Raw genomic sequence first — 15,231 nt, forward strand, 5'->3', positions numbered from 1 at the left:
TGGATTAGGAATGTATTAGGGTATCATCAATCAGATTTGCTTTAAACTGTATGATTAAGCTAGATTTCTAACAAACTTGAATGCAGTATAAAGATGTTAGCGCCCAAGGGCCCTGGCAGCTGAGCCACTTGTGGCCTGACTCAGATGATCTGGTTCATGATGATGCTGTGCACGGTCGCCACAATGCAGTGGGCATTGATCCCGAACTTGTCCAGTATCTTGCTGGGTGGCCCGCTGGAAGTGATTCCTGACACTGACAGCTGGTAGACCAGGATGCCAGGCTCCATAGAGACAGCAGCACAGACGGCTTCCCCAATGCCACCTGGGAAAGCAGGAGAGCCATCAGGGCTGCTCTATAGGTGCCCATTGACCTTTGTGCCAGACACTGAGCCCGGTGCCCTTGCTGTTCAAAAGACTTCACACAGACCATCACTCTCAGACTGGCTGAGGGGGCTAAGGAGACTGCAGCTCCCCGTCCTCCCCACTCTCTCACCTACAGCTGTCAAGGACCCCAGAGTGGTAAATGCCACTCACAGCCTATGAGGTCACACAGCGCACCCTCTGCGTAGACCGCATGCTCCCCAACTGATACTTGGGGACCCTGTGCTGATAGCTTTCCTTCTGGTTTTCTGGGCAGGGGTGGTGGTAGGCAGAGTGAGTACCCATGAGCAACATGCTGGACACCGAGTCCCTCCAGGGCTCCTGTGGGCACACTCTGCCCAGGTGACTGCATCTCCTGATGTGGGAGAGGGCAACCTGGGGATGGGAGTGGGGGTGGGGTGGAAACTGTGGGGGTGACCGTGTCTATCCTTCCCAGGTACATTGTGGGGGTTCTCTTGCCTGCAGGGCACTAGCTCCAAAGATGTCACCACTCAGCATTCAAAATAAACTGCTGACCAGGGGACCTGTTCTAGGGCCTGTGAGACCCCTCCCTCAGTCAGTAACCATGCAGACCGCTTTCCCAGAGGTGTTCCAGCAGGGTGGGGGACTGGAGGCGATGGCACATCTGCAACCCAGGGAAAGCCACCCTGGAACTGTGCCCACCTTCTTTGTAGTGGTCCTCCACGGTGACTACGTGGCCACCAGTCTCATGCGCGTTGGAGATGATGGTGGCGGCATCCAGGGGTTTGATGGTGAACAGGTCGATGACACGGATGGCAATACCTGGGGAGCAAGAGCCTAGGGTTCCTTAGCCGCCTCGGGTAACAGGAGCCCAAAGGGAGGGAACTCTGAAACTGGGGCGGCCCATACCCCTCCATCCCCAAGTTGGGAGCCACAGTCACCAACCGACCTTCCTTGGAAAGCTCATCAGCAGCCTCTAAGGCCTCGTGCAGTGTCACCCCGGCTCCAATGACTGTGACCTTGTCGTCAGCACTCTGGCGGACCACCTGGGAGAGCAGCCGAAAAGCAAAGTATGGGAACCCCTCCAGCTGGCTTCTGGCATCATGCTGGCCCCGGCACCCACCCTAGAAGTCTTACAGGCCCATCATTTGCAGGGCCCATGGATGCCTCCAACTGGACAAATGTCCCCAGGCCCCTTGGATTGACTTGCGTGCTCACAGGGAGGGCTCTGGTTCTGACCTGGCACCCACAGGGACCCTCCCTGAAGGAACATGCACCCTCGGGCCCACTTTGTAGCCGAAGCCACAGGGTGGGGAGAAGCTAGCTCAGGAGAGGGCCAAGGGCACCTGCCAGCCTAGTGGTCTGCGCGCCTTCTGAGAGCCACCTGGAAGCCCCACCGCTGAGCACACACTGGGTCGTCAGTGAGCTCGTCAAAGAGGCCGTCAAGAGTTCCAGGTTGGGAAAGCCACAGGGGCAGGTCTACCCTCCACCTAGGTTCTCCGGGAGGCAGAGTCAACTCAAAGGCAGGGGTAATTGAGCAACTCACCAGCCTTTTGCTTAGTACTAGCAGAGTGTAATAAGTTCCCCGAAGGGAGATTGTGGCAAAGAGAAGTGTTTGGTTCCTGTTTCCTGGGGGTGACCTGTGGATGGTGGCGGGTCCCTACCTTGGCCTGGCCAACCTCAAAGCGGTCTTCAGAGGAATAAATGACTGAGGTCTCTGGGTAACTGGTCCGGATGTAGCACATGCCCTGGGGGAGCGATAGCAAGCAGACGATTAATTTCTAATCCCTAGCCTCCAACCAAGAAGCCAAGACTGGACAGTCTTCCATGAACAAGGTTGAAGAGAACGTTGTCAGCCCCTAAGGCCCCCATTTCAGCTCACTGGCACTCACAAGGTTGATCTTTGTGTATTCCATTGAGGTTTTTGAATGACCTGCACTCAGAATGCCAACCAACGGTTAGGCAGTAAACTGGCCTGATACTCCCTGTCTATGGTCAGTCACTTGTGTGGGGACGTGAACACAGTACAGGGGTGGGGGTGGCCTCTGTTCTGAAGCCCCCAGGAAAGGTGCAGATAGGCTCCAGTCAGGATGCACCCCCATAACAACAGGCAGCCAGTGGGTTTGTGGCAGTTTCTAGTTCCCATCTCCCCACCCCTCCGCTTCTTGTCCATGGCTCAGACTCCCCAAACTGTTGTATGATGACCCCGACCATGCTAGTATGTCTGTACTACTATCTGTAAGGGTTCTATTGTCCCTCCCAGAAAACATACCTTGATGTTGGCGGCCAGATAAACAGCATGTTCTGTGGAGACGGCGTCACTTGGATAGAAAATTGTGCAGTTTGGAATGACTCGGAACATGGCGAGGTCCTCCAGGGCCATCTTCAAGGGCCCATCCTCCCCTGAGCAAACACCAAACAAAACCGGAATGCTTCAGACAGTGGACCCTTCCCACTGCCACCCACCCAGGACACAGACCCCCAACACCCTGAGCACCGGGGGTGGGGGGCAAAGCCCCACCTGGGAGTAACAAGTGTGTACTTAGTGTGACTTAATCTGAAACAAATGCCCAGCACCTCTCCTCATTCGCTTTCCACCCAGAGGTGCATACTCCACATTGTCCCTCCCAGAGGCCCATCTGCTGCAGCCCTGGGCTCCCCCAGACCCAGCCCGCCTTAGCCTGCTCCGGCCAGCAGGTGATCAGCTATACTGAGGCAGCCCGAGTGGCTGCTGTCACAAGGGTGGAGAATGTGTGAGAACATCATTGCTGGTGTACCCCAAGGTAACATAGCTTTCCTCAGGGGCGGGGGAACTGTCACAGTACACGGCTGGCCGAGGACACCTGTCCCATCTCTGCACCCTGGCAAGTTTCCAGGAGGAACCTAGAGCCAGGTCTCCTCAAGGGCTGGCTCCTCCTCAGCCATTCTGAAAAGCTGCTACACCACTAACTTGGGAGTCTGCACCTCCCTTCACCCAGGACTTCCCAAAGTCCCCATCTGGCCCACACCTCCCCCCTCATGGAGACAGGCAGGCACTTCTGGGGTGGAGCTCTTCCTGCAGTCATCGCCAGGCTAGTCTGCCTCAGCATCATCCTGGCTCCTGACTCCCTGAGGACTCCTTTTCTCCAGCAAATAGCAGCCAGCCAGCCACCCCACCCCCACCCCCACAGGGGCTACTTTAAGCAGACTCTTCTGTCCAGCCAGCATTCTTGCTTCCCTTGGGCCAACAGGACTTTCTGATCTGAGCCTTCAGGGCCCACGACAGCCCTTCCCTGTGTGCATGCGTACCCACAGACACGCCGCAGTGGGAGCCCACAAGGGTGACATTGGTTTCTGAGATGGCAGCCATCCGGATTTGGTCAAAGGCTCGGGCCCAAAAGGCAGCAAAGGTGCTGGCAAAGGTGATGGCTCGCCCACGTACGGCACAGCCCAGGGCCACACCAACCTACAACACAAAGAACACGGATTAAAAGATATTTTTAATGCTCTCACTACCTCTCCTTCCTGTTGGGCCACTCTTAACACCATTCAAATAGGTTCTTGTAGCTTCCATCTTAACCCTCCCACCCTGCTTTGTCAGCACACTGGCATCCTCGTGAGATCGTCATCCCCCATCTATGTTAACCCTTCCCAGAAAACCTTAGGGAAGAGCTGTGTGCAGGTGGTGTCCCTGTCCTCCATCGCTGGCCCAGCCTCCTCCTCCTGCACTCCCATGCCTACCTCTGAGCCACCAAGTGCAAGCAGCTGCCTCACCCACCTTTCTACCTCATTTGACCTCTCAGCATCACACCCTCTCCAGGACACCACATCCAGTAGCACAGCAGTTCAAACCCATCAGCCACTCTTGCGAGCAAAGAAGAGGCTGCCGGTCTGCTCCCATAATACTCGAGGGATTCAGAAACCCTACACTGGGCCGCCATGAGTCGGCATCAGGAGCCCTGGTGGCCCAGTGGGTGACAGCTCGGGCTGCTAGCCACAAGGTCAGCAATTTTAATCTGTCAGTCACCCCACAGGAGAAAGATGCAGCTCTCGACTCCAGTCAAGTTCTACCCTGTCCTGTGAGTCAGGCTGGACTCGATGGTAGAGTGTTTGGTTGGTTTTCTGCTGTTATACTGGCCCCACAGTTCCATCATTGGTGCTGAGTAGCCCCTGGAATGCCACACTCAAAGATGCCAGCAGGCCAAGGCTGTGGGCCTGCAGTTATCTGTCGGAGAAAGGCGCTGTGGTCAGCCTTCCTGCCAGGCTCCTGAACAGTCACCTTTCTGTAACCTAGCTCCTGAAAGGCTCACTCATGGGCATCCAACTGGTCTGGTACCTGACACACTGCCTGGAATACAATGCCTACAGAGGCTGCATCAAGGGTGCTTGAAATGATCCCAGCAGTGCTAAGAAAGTCATCCACTCCATAACTGGAGCGTCAGGCCCTTTGCAAATCAGGTGGTCTCCAATGATTTCCTTCAACTACCTTTTTTCAAGCAACTTTTCACGAAACACCATTCTGTGAATTTTTAGCTTTTAACTAGGAATTGCATGACATGCCGATAACCTAAGTCCTTCTGCTCCCACCCACTTATGGTACTTCCTAGGAGAATGGCCCTCCATGAGCACTTCCTCAGAACCTAGAAGTACTGTCTAGCCCCATTCAGAGGAAAGGGTGATGCTCTGAAGCGGTTTGGAAATAACAGGAGCCTCAGTGAAACGAGCTCTTCTCTGCCGGTGCCGAGGAGGGACTGCTCCTGCGCCTGCTCCTGCTGTGGACAGGGATCAGCCTCCAAAGTGGCCCTGGCCAACTCCCTTTCTTCTGTCTCTGCTCCCCTGCCTCCCAGCTGGGCAAGCCCAGCTCCTGGGGGTGGGTGGAGGGTCAAGAACTCACTGCCACCGGGTCTACTCTGACTCACAGCAACCCAACAGGGCAGGGCCGAACTTCCCATGTTTCTGAGGTTGGGAGTTTTCAGGACAGCAGACAGCCTCACCTTTTGCCCGAGGAGTGCCTGGTGTATTTGAACTGCTGACCTGGGGGTTAGCAGTCCAATGAATAATACCAGGCTCTCGAAGGTGAAGAGGAGGGGGGCAAATCAGGACATTACGGGGTATGTGTTCTTCCATACAGAATGCAAACTGCTTAATGAGGCCTGCCGAAAAACTGGTTATGACAGACCCCACAAATTACAAGGTGGCCCCGCCAGGGCCAGGCAGAGCGTGTCAGTGGTGGGCAGGCCGGTGGAGTGTTGGGACAGTGGTGGCTGGCTCCGGAGGGGATGGCAGGCCAGGGTGGCTAGACCGTTCTGTTTTTCATGAGGCGTCAAAAATGTGGATTGTTAGCACAATCTCCTTAGTTTAAATACCTCTGAAGAAATATCCGTTTCAAATAAAATGTCTCTGGTGGTCAGAGCAGCCTGCTGGCCCATGCCTCCTGGAAGCTGTCTCACTGGGGCGGTGGGAAGGTGGAGGGCGGGGGCAAAGCACTTTGTAGGTGTGTGCTGCGATGTGTGGCTCTATGGGCCATGATGCAACCACAGGACTGGCCGATTATAAAGGAGCTTATGCCCTTTTAGTGAGTGAGATAAACTGGATTATAAGCATTTTAATGGCTAACCTACCACATTTCCTATACATAAATATTGCTTGCAAAACGCAGGCAGAACTCGCTACCTAGAATTCACTGCAGTTGCCTTACTAGCATTCCCTTTTGCACGTCACCTGGGGCTGGGCTCCCACTGGTCACTGAACGTGCAAGAGCACACCCTCATGTCTGCATCTGGGCCAAAAGCACTGGGGGCACCCCTAGCTAGAGCTGCTGGGGCAGCGGACAAGGACGGACACTCAGCTCCCTCACAACCAACCAGGGAATTATCTGGGCATCGATGCCCTCCTTGCCCACTCACCTCTCAGGCTGGACCCAGGTGCACACTGGATGAGGGTACAGACTGGATGGCACCCCACCCCTACCCCTTGTCGATGAGGGAGAAATGGTTCACTCCCCAGTGACCTGGCAGAATAAGGGCTTTCAATAAGGAGGGAAGGACCCTGTAGGAGAGGTCTCTGCCCACGGGTATGTGCAAGAGGTAGGGGTTTCTAGCACTCACAACATGCCCTGTGGGTGCCCTCGTGAGCCCGCCCCACTGTAAGCCCTGTTTCCGGCCTACTCAGGAGCCAGCCCAGTCCCGACGCTCTATTCTCCACAGGGTCTGTCTGCTTGACATCTGTGTGGGTCTTTTTTAGACAGATACCTGATGCTATCTGATTGATGCTTTAAGCAAGTACTTATCTTGGAAGGCAGGTGTATGTGTATGTGCGTGTGCATGTGTATTCCAGAGTGGGCATGAGTATAGGGGAAAGGGCAGAAAGGAGGGGAGAAAGCGAGAGAGAAATCAAGAGGGAGATTCCCACATTAACTTCACTCCTGGGGGAGACTAAGGCACTGGGAAGGGCCAGATTTACCCCAGACCACAGCTCCAGTGACTTGCATCTGCATATCTGCTTAGTGCTAGGCCCTGAGCTGGGCTCCACTGAGAACCAATGTTCTGTGGCTGGCCGTGGACTGGACTGGGCTGGCTGGAGGAGCAGGGCCAACTGGAGGTACTGAGTGATGCAGGAGCCCTGGGCTCACACACTTCTAGACACCTCCAGGCTGAGGCCCATCCCAGTCTAGGTGCAGTGCCCCGGCTTTGGGGTGACCTGTGCAATTCTTAGCAAATCTCCCCCTGTCCTGGTTCCCTGGGCAGGCAAGCACTCCTGGCCCCAGTAGTGATTATTTCTGACACGGGGTGGTCTAGGTGCATTGCTCATAGCACTTCATTCACTAGGCCACTATCCAGGCTCAAACTCTGCTCTGTCCCCTGCTTCCCTGGAGACTTGTCTTCTGCTTTCCCAGGTGGGATGGAAACTGGGAATGCTGGGAGGTGGGTGTCCAGCTCACTCACCATGTTCTGCTCCGCAACAAAGCACTCAACGAAACGCTCTGGGTGCTCTTTCTGGAAGATCACTGAGCAGGTGGAATTCTTGGCATCGCTGTCGAGGGCAATCACTCTGTTGTTCACATGGCCCAGTTTGGCCAGAGCCAGGCCGTAGGCTTTCCTAGTGGTCACCTGGAAAAGAAGAGCCCACTGGAGTTTCATGCCATGGCTGTGTTTTACAAAGTGCCAGCTGCCTTGGGGAAGAATGTGCATTTGTATATCACCACTAACCTCCACTGGGGCACCAAGGACTGCTAAGCGATCTGACCCCCCACAATTTCACAAATGTGTGTTCCACAAGGGGTGGCTATCTTCCAGGCGGCTGAGGCGCATCCAGTCTCTTAAAGACTCGTGTGTGTGTGTGTGTGTGTGTGTGTGTGTGTGTGTGTGTATTTATCTCAGGGAGTTCTCAGTTGCTGCATTGAATTTGTATGGGAGCTCCAAAAGGGAGCAACTCTCCTCTCCGGGTCATCTGCTAATTAGCTGCAGCTCGTTATCTTCATGTCAATTTTGGTATAAGTTGTCTTACTGTACTTTCTCATTCTGAACCATATCCAGCTGATTCCTGAGTATTCCCTACAAACGCTACCTCCTGGCTTTGCCTCCCTTGCCAACAGGGAGTCTCCCCTCTAGTTGAACCGTGTTGGCTAGCGCTTCTACAGCTTTCATTGAGAAGGCCCTGACCTTTCAGCACGAAGGGGGTTGCAGGACGAAGCTAGCTAGACCTCGAGTGAGCATTGCGGTGAGGAAAACCTCACCAGCTTTTTGACAAACTAGGAATGAAGGCGGGCTTTTGTGATTGTCCTGCTTCCTTCATGAGCAGATGGTGGGTCACATGACCCGGTATCCTCCAGTTGAAGGGTTTCTGGTCACTCATCCGGACTGTACTGAGCCAGCTAATCCTTGACTTCCATGCCAGTGGTGCTGAGATAAACTGCTATTAGGCTTCTGAGCAGTCCTGTTCTCAAGTGCAGCTGGTCTCTAGCTCTCTCCCTTTGTCAGCCTCGGACGCCCCAGATGATTTGTAAGGCTTGGGGTTTTCTCCTTATTTGGAAATGTTTGAAGCTGTTTAGGAATTACTAGTCCCTTGAAGGTTAAAAATAAGCTGCTCTGGTCACTGAGTGAGCCTGGAACTTGGGAGACAGAGCTCTTTAACAGCGTCCTCACTTAACAGACTGACTTTGGTTTTCTGACCTCTGGGAGCCGAGCACACACAATAGTCCTTCCCTGAGCAGAGTTGTGTTCGGCTTGCTCCTTTGTGCCTTTTCCTCTACATCTGGGGCAGTGTCCCCTTTCTAATGGCTTACTCAATATAGCTGTGGTTTCTAACACCTGGAGTAGCCGAGCTAGCACTTACAGAGAACTAGCACACGGTGTTTTGTAAGCAGATGCAGCTTTTTCGTTTTAATGAGCTTTGGATGGACTGACCTGCTTCTTTGGCTTTCCTATTCATAAAAGGCATATGCTTTAATAATAACGGAAATAAATCAGAAGTTCTCATAATTCCTCTGCCTTTTATAAATGTGACTCGGAACAATTTCTCAAAATACACTACCTGAAGCTGTATGCCAATATATAATAATACCTTTTAAAAGTTTGCATGCGAAAATAGAATTATACTCTTTATGTTGCTTTGTAACATTTAAAAGGATAGCATTCAGTACTCTGCCCCTTCCCTGTCAGTATGGCCCCAACTTGACCATAGTAGTAGCCTGCCTTTCTTGCACACCCACTGCCTACCATACCTCAGAGCCCATGGCCAGATGAGGAAATTCAGGCCCCTGGCCACAACCAGGGGAACAGCGGGGACGGGGTGTCACCACAGTCTTCTAGTTCGAGAGAGCCAGTGCTCTGTCTCTCCTGGACCGTTTCCCACTTTGATCACAGAAAGTCCTGGGTGTCGCCCTGCTAGTTCCAAGGTTATGAACATGTATGGTGCTCACATTATTGAAGCACCCTTTGAAAAGGGGCCCAATGTGGGATTAATTTTTTGAGTGCCAAATACCTTTATTTCTAGTGTTTCTTTTTTGTTAGAGTAAAGCTATGAAATTTTCGATACCTCTATTTCTAGTGTTTCTTTTTTGTTAGAGGTAAAGCTATGAAGTTTCCTTTGGCAGGCTTGCTTTACTGCCCACGTTAAGAGGCTAAGGAAACAACAGCCACACTCAAAACGCCACCCCACCTCCAAGAGGGGTCGGAATGTTTCCCTCCACCACAGGGCTGTGATCGATCAGGAGGCAAGCTAGCAACATGAGCGTGGGAACCTCAAAGGCTGTAGGCAGGGGTAGTGTCTCACTGGACTCATGTTCAGAACTGATAGATCATAAGAGACGCTAAGTCACTCATTACTATTTATTATCCATATACTCCCCCCCCCCCCTGTGGCCATCAGTATACATGAAGAATGCTATGTATTTAGGAAGGAAAGCCAGGAACAAAGCTGTAGATGGGCAGCGTTTACACTATTACCCATTTCTCAGGGCCTACCTTGTCGCCGATGTTGTAGGCAGGAGGTATAGTCATGATCACCTCCTCGATGTTGAAGCGAGGCGAGTCCGCCACTGGGGGCTTGGGCACCAGGTCCTGGTTGGTCTCTATCTGGCTTTCAATCAGCTCGATAATTGCCTCCACTCGTTCTTTCGGCATTGGCTTCCCGTGCCAGTTTTCCAAACTCTCAATGTCTGCAACAAAAGGAGCCTCAGTCAGCTTTGTGCCACCTGAGCCTCAGGGGAGGCCGATGCTGCTGCAGCGGGACTGGGGTGCTGCTGTACATGCAGCGGATGGGAAGAGAGGGCAGGAAGGCAAGGGGGCAGATCTGTGGGCTTGATAAAAGGGTTCTGTTGTATCCAAAGCAAGATGGGAAACTTCTGAAGAGACTGTGGTCAGTCAGGCTGCAGGGCCAGGCCAGGGCTTAAGTGGGCAGAGATGTGATGGAGTGAGCAGTTCTGACCTATAGTTAAGAGGCAGAAATCTATCCACTCTGATGACACTCAGGTTGTGTGTGGATTGGTGTGGATTGGTGGGGGGGGGAAGGGAGAGACTGAAAGCAGTGATATCCAGGTGCACGCCCCAAGCAAACGCCTACTGCTATTAAGTCCATGCCGAGGACATCGACCCTACAGGGCATGGTAAACTGGCCCCTGTGGGTTTCTGAGACTGGGACTCTTTACTAAAGTAGAAAAGCCCAGTCCCACCTTTCTCCTCTGGAGAAGCTGTTGGTTTTGAACTGCTAACCTTGCAGACTACAGCTTGATGTGTGACCACGATACCACCAGGGACCCGAGAGTTTATTGAACTAGGCACACTAGAGCAAGACCATTTTCTCAGGGTCGTCAGGTGAACAGAGGGTGGCTATGAGGCAGCTGGGAGCCATTCAAGGTATAGTGTCAAATACATACAGCTGGTACCAAGGGGCAGGCAATTTTAAGCCTGGGAAATGAACTCCAGGGTTAGGCTTGAGAGCAGTGGCATGAAATGCAATTCCAGCATGACCGCTCAGCTCAGAATGATTTAGCAAAACGGTAATGATCCCTTGAGCACCGTTCTGATCAACTGTCAACTCAACCTGGCAGCATTTGTAAACCCGTTGCCACTAGTCTCAGGGAAGCCTTTGTTCTAACTGCAATTGTGACCAAGAGGTATGCCCGGCTGACTCTTCAGAAGACTTTGGGCAGAAACAGTTGAATGCATCAGGGGGAGGCTTGGGGGAAAGGAAGTCGGAGTTCCAGCTCTTGACCTGGTTCCCAGGATGACAGGAGCGAGTCCTGACAGCCTGGGCCTACACTGAACCTCACAGAAAGGACTTTAGGAAGTGGGGGCATTGGGGCTTAGTGTAAAAACACCGACGTTGATTTACATTTGAGGCCTTCAAGTGGCTCTTCCACAGCCATCTCAAACTCACTCCCCATCCTGTGTCCACTTCAGACCAACTGGGCATACTAACAGCTCCTGCCCTCCCTGACTGGCCCATGCGGCATCAGGGAGGTATTATCTCCACAAGCAACTCTTTTCTTGCTGCAACTCTTGTAAACACCCGCTCTCCCCAACTCCTCAGTTATCTGACTGCTAGGAAGCAGTCTCAGATTGTCGTTCTCTCACCCCCCCACCCCCCGCGCCCCGGCAGTGGGGGACCATGGGCCTTCTCTGCACCACCAGACTAAGTGCTCTGAGTGACTTGGACAGGTTGAGATCTGGTACATGGACAGGCATGGCTAATGTTCACCCAGTAAGCAGTGTGCTACGTCCCCCAACCCCAGTGCACATGGCGGTTTACTTGGAATCCCTCGACTCTTGAAGGTCTTGGCCACCACAGCCGTGGGCTTGTTCTTTACTTGAGTTGCTTGCCAAAATGCCTGGCACAGTGCCTCCACGTCATGTCCATCCACTATGTAAGTGTTCCACCTGTTGACCAGGGGAGACAGGGTTACAGGAGTTGAAGGGGTGGGACAGAGAGGTGTGTGTGTGTGTGTGTGTGTGTGTGTGTGTGTTGCTTACCCAAAGGCCTCACAACGCATCTTGTAGAGAGCTGTGCATTGCTCCAATGGCAGGGCGCTGCTCGGCCCCAAGCGGTTGACATCAAAGATGACCACGAGATTATCCAGGTTGTAGTGGGAGGCAAAGGCCAAGGCCTCCCAGACATAACCTTCGGAGGCCTCGCTGATTCCCATCAGACAGTAGACTCGGTAGCTGGAGTAAGCCAAGAGAGGTGAGGACCCGACTTGGGGCTTGCTGGCCCATGTGCACAGAACTCACAGAGAGAGAAGCAGAGACAGGCCGTGGCACGGCTGATGTCAACCTTGGGGAGGTTTTCCTACCTGACAGCCCACAACTGTGTCAAATTAGATATTTAGGCTAGTTCTAGTTCTTTCTGTTGCTACTCTAGGATCTGACAACATGAATGGCATGGGAGGAAAGTTTATATAACAGGCTCTGCAGTCACGCACGTTCATTGCTTGCCTCTCTGGGTTTTAAACTGCTCCCTGAACTGCTCTGCATACTACTGACCCGACCCCACAGACCACCCACAGAGCAGTTTTGCCTTTAGGGAGCCTAGAGGCTTTCACGGGATGGGACTGAGAATTGACATCTTTCCCAGTTAAGGACTCATTTAATCTAAAGCTTTAGTGGGTTGCAATCACATAAGGGGCCATGTAACTGAATGAGGATCACGAAAATTTTGGCAATAGTGTAAGGTTTCTGAAAAGCACACAACCACCCATAGCCCATTCCAGATCAAGTGCGTGTGTCATGAACCCAAGGTGCTGCCGGCAGCAAAGGCGGAAACCGCCTAAGCAGCCCTCTCGCAGTAGAAGCGGGCTATTCCTAGTGTCACAGCTGCACGGGTTTTTTGTTTATTTGATGGGTCATTTCTCAAGGGTTTTCCCATGGTCTCCAGGGAGGTGGGGCCAAGGCTCTCCTCTAGTCCCTGCATACACCCAAGAAGGGCTGGAGAAAGGCGCCAGCGGCCTTGGAGATGCAGAAGCCACAGCGCTGAGGACTGAGAAGCAGTCTTCCCAAACGGAGTGAAACTTCCTTGTGGGGGACAGTCAGTGACTTCTAGGTGAGCACTTACCTGGCCTTGTCAAAGTACTTGCCCATATAAGCCATGCCACATGCAGCGCCGAGTCCTTGCTCCAGCCAGCCAGGCACCATATCCATGAATGGCAGTCTCTGCAGGAAGAAAAAGCCCAAAAGGGTGCCCTCAGCTATGCTGCCAGCCTGACCCCTGGCCCCCCCGGTGCTCTTAGCTCCAGAGGCTACGCAGAGCAGCAGTTATTGACCAAGCCAGGGCAGTGCCAGACCCCATGCAGCCTGCCCAGGGCCTGTATCTTTGTGCCTCTGACCCCACATGTGTACCTGGTCCCCTCTCAACTGGAGGCAGTCTTCACCAACTAGTGCCCTAGAGGTTTGTCCCTTGCTCTGATCCTGCTAAGCCCCACAGGTGCCCTGCCTGTCCGCTAGTACTTCTGTGTCTCCATGTCTGTCCACACCATGGAGACGTCAAGCCCACCTAAGCAGAGATCTGGCCATGTTTGCAACCATCACAGGTAATGGACCAGGCCTCATTACCGCCCGGGCTCTCTCCCTCCGGCTTCCTCCTCTTAACTCCGACTTCCTCCTCTCAACTCCTCCCACGTCTGCTCGCCCCTTGGCACCTGCCCTAGATCCGAGTGGCTCTGAGCCACTCAGCTCCTCACGCCCCCCTTCCTTTAGAAGCTTCCTGCTTCACTAGCTCTGTCTCTGACCACCCAACTCCGCCCTGGGTGTCCCCTCTGGGTAGTGGGGCAGAAGCCTGGCCTCTGACCAACCTGTTTTCTGCTAGTGGAGAGGGGCAGGGCAGACAGAGGTTAAGAGCCCAACCCTGAGTGTGGCAGGGTGGGTGACAGGGGGGCTGTCTGCAGATTGCCGCCTGGAGGCTGGCCTGCAACAAGCTGACAGGTACTCACAATTATGAGAGGCTCAGCGCTACAACAGGACTCCCCCAACCCACAGCCCCTGTTCTTCATCAACTCCAGGCTCTCCTGGCCAGGCCTGCCAACTGGGCCTGCACCCACCAATCCTGCCACCCAAGACCACTGGCTTCTGCCACCAGGTGACCTGGAAACAGTTGGGAGTCTTTCTGCTTTCAAGCACCTCGGGGAGTTCTATTTGCAAGAAAGCCCAGGCTCCTGCCCCACTGCCCAAAGGGGACACCCAGAGTCGGACTCGCTGGCCAGCAGTGGGGTTGGCTTTTGGGGGTCATGACAATGGGTGAATCCAGGTGACAGAAATATGGCAGCTTATTGTGCTGCTCTTACACCCTTTCTATGACTCCAAAAACCAACCCCACTGTTGGCCAGGGAGTCCAGCTTGACACCCTGACAGGACAGAGCAGAAGTACCCACTGGGTTTCCAAGGCTGGCAGTCTTTGAAACTGACTTTGTGAATTAGGTGAGGGGTCTACAAAGCACATCATCCTTTTTACATTCCCCAACTTAAACCACTTAGTAAACCCCTCCATAGCTTGCCCTATCCACCCCCTTGTAATGTTTTACACACACACACACACACACACACACACACACACACACACACACACGGTAACACCTGTCATTCCTCTAGGCCAGTGTTTCCCCAAGTGGGAGATGCTACCTTCCCCCTGAGGGGCGCTGGAAGGATCCAGGGGCCTGCAGAAGCAGAAGCAACACTTTACCCAAGATTATGGGACAGTGTACACATCTTTAATTGACAAGGGGCTGTTTTTTTTCCTGAAAAGAGGGCACATATACACTCCCACCTCAACACAACACCCCCATTTCCACTCCCCTATACTCACAATTCACCCATGTACTCTCCCACATACACAACCCCCCTATTATACAAGTCCCGCAGTAAGTCCTCACATGTCTAAACACCACCCCCAAAGCCCCTCACTATTACACACTCCCACAATAAGTCCCCACACTTCCAAACACTCCCCAATCCCCCCCACGATTATACACACTCTCACAGTAAATCCCCACACATCCAAACTCCCCCCAACCCCCCCACTATTATACACACTTCCACAGTAAGTCCCCACACCTCCAAACACCCTCCATGATACAGCACACACAGCTATGCACACAATACGCCCAATTGCAAAATGGATGGATGTATGGATTGGGACGAGTTGTACGAGCCCCAACAAAATGGAGTCGATGCTGACTCCTACCGCTTTCTGAGACTTCTCCTCAGACAAGATGGCGGTTTCGAACTGCCGACAAAGTGGACTACGGGTCCCACCAGGGTTCCTCTTTCACAAGTCACGTACACACGCGCACTTTTTATGTTTTTGCGCAAGGCAAAATGAGAGCCCGCAGCTGAGAACCCGCCCCGCTATGCACACAATACGCCCAATTGCAAAATGGATGGATGTATGGATTGGGACGAGTTGTACGAGCCCCTTCAAAAT

The 15,231-nt window shown here is 53.2% G+C and overlaps 1 protein-coding gene across 2 annotated transcripts in view; it reads right to left on the reverse strand.

Annotated features, from left to right (window-relative positions):
* Positions 1-12: 12 nt before the first annotated feature.
* Positions 13-15,231, reverse strand: part of TKTL1 (transketolase like 1) — a 17,109-nt gene continuing 1,890 nt past the window's right edge. Inside the window, exons 1-12 of one of the 2 annotated variants that reach the window (XM_045285523.1) lie at positions 13,155-13,318; positions 12,871-12,968; positions 11,793-11,984; positions 11,572-11,699; positions 9,786-9,979; positions 7,266-7,430; positions 3,631-3,787; positions 2,615-2,745; positions 2,007-2,090; positions 1,292-1,388; positions 1,045-1,164; positions 13-322 (exon numbers count right to left, since the gene is read on the reverse strand). In XM_045285523.1, coding sequence (XP_045141458.1) covers positions 141-322; positions 1,045-1,164; positions 1,292-1,388; positions 2,007-2,090; positions 2,615-2,745; positions 3,631-3,787; positions 7,266-7,430; positions 9,786-9,979; positions 11,572-11,699; positions 11,793-11,984; positions 12,871-12,956 — 1,536 coding nt within the window. In that variant the 5' untranslated portion in view covers positions 12,957-12,968; positions 13,155-13,318 and the 3' untranslated portion in view covers positions 13-140. Of the gene's footprint in view, positions 323-1,044; positions 1,165-1,291; positions 1,389-2,006; positions 2,091-2,614; positions 2,746-3,630; positions 3,788-7,265; positions 7,431-9,785; positions 9,980-11,571; positions 11,700-11,792; positions 11,985-12,870; positions 12,969-13,154; positions 13,319-15,231 lie in introns of those variants that run through there. The other variant, XM_004717595.2, reaches the window with a different exon arrangement.

The sequence above is a fragment of the Echinops telfairi genome, unplaced genomic scaffold (genome assembly GCF_000313985.2).
Source record: "Echinops telfairi isolate 266 unplaced genomic scaffold, ASM31398v2 ScPeMD7_7472;HRSCAF=8510, whole genome shotgun sequence".
Lineage (NCBI taxonomy): Eukaryota > Metazoa > Chordata > Mammalia > Afrosoricida > Tenrecidae > Echinops > Echinops telfairi.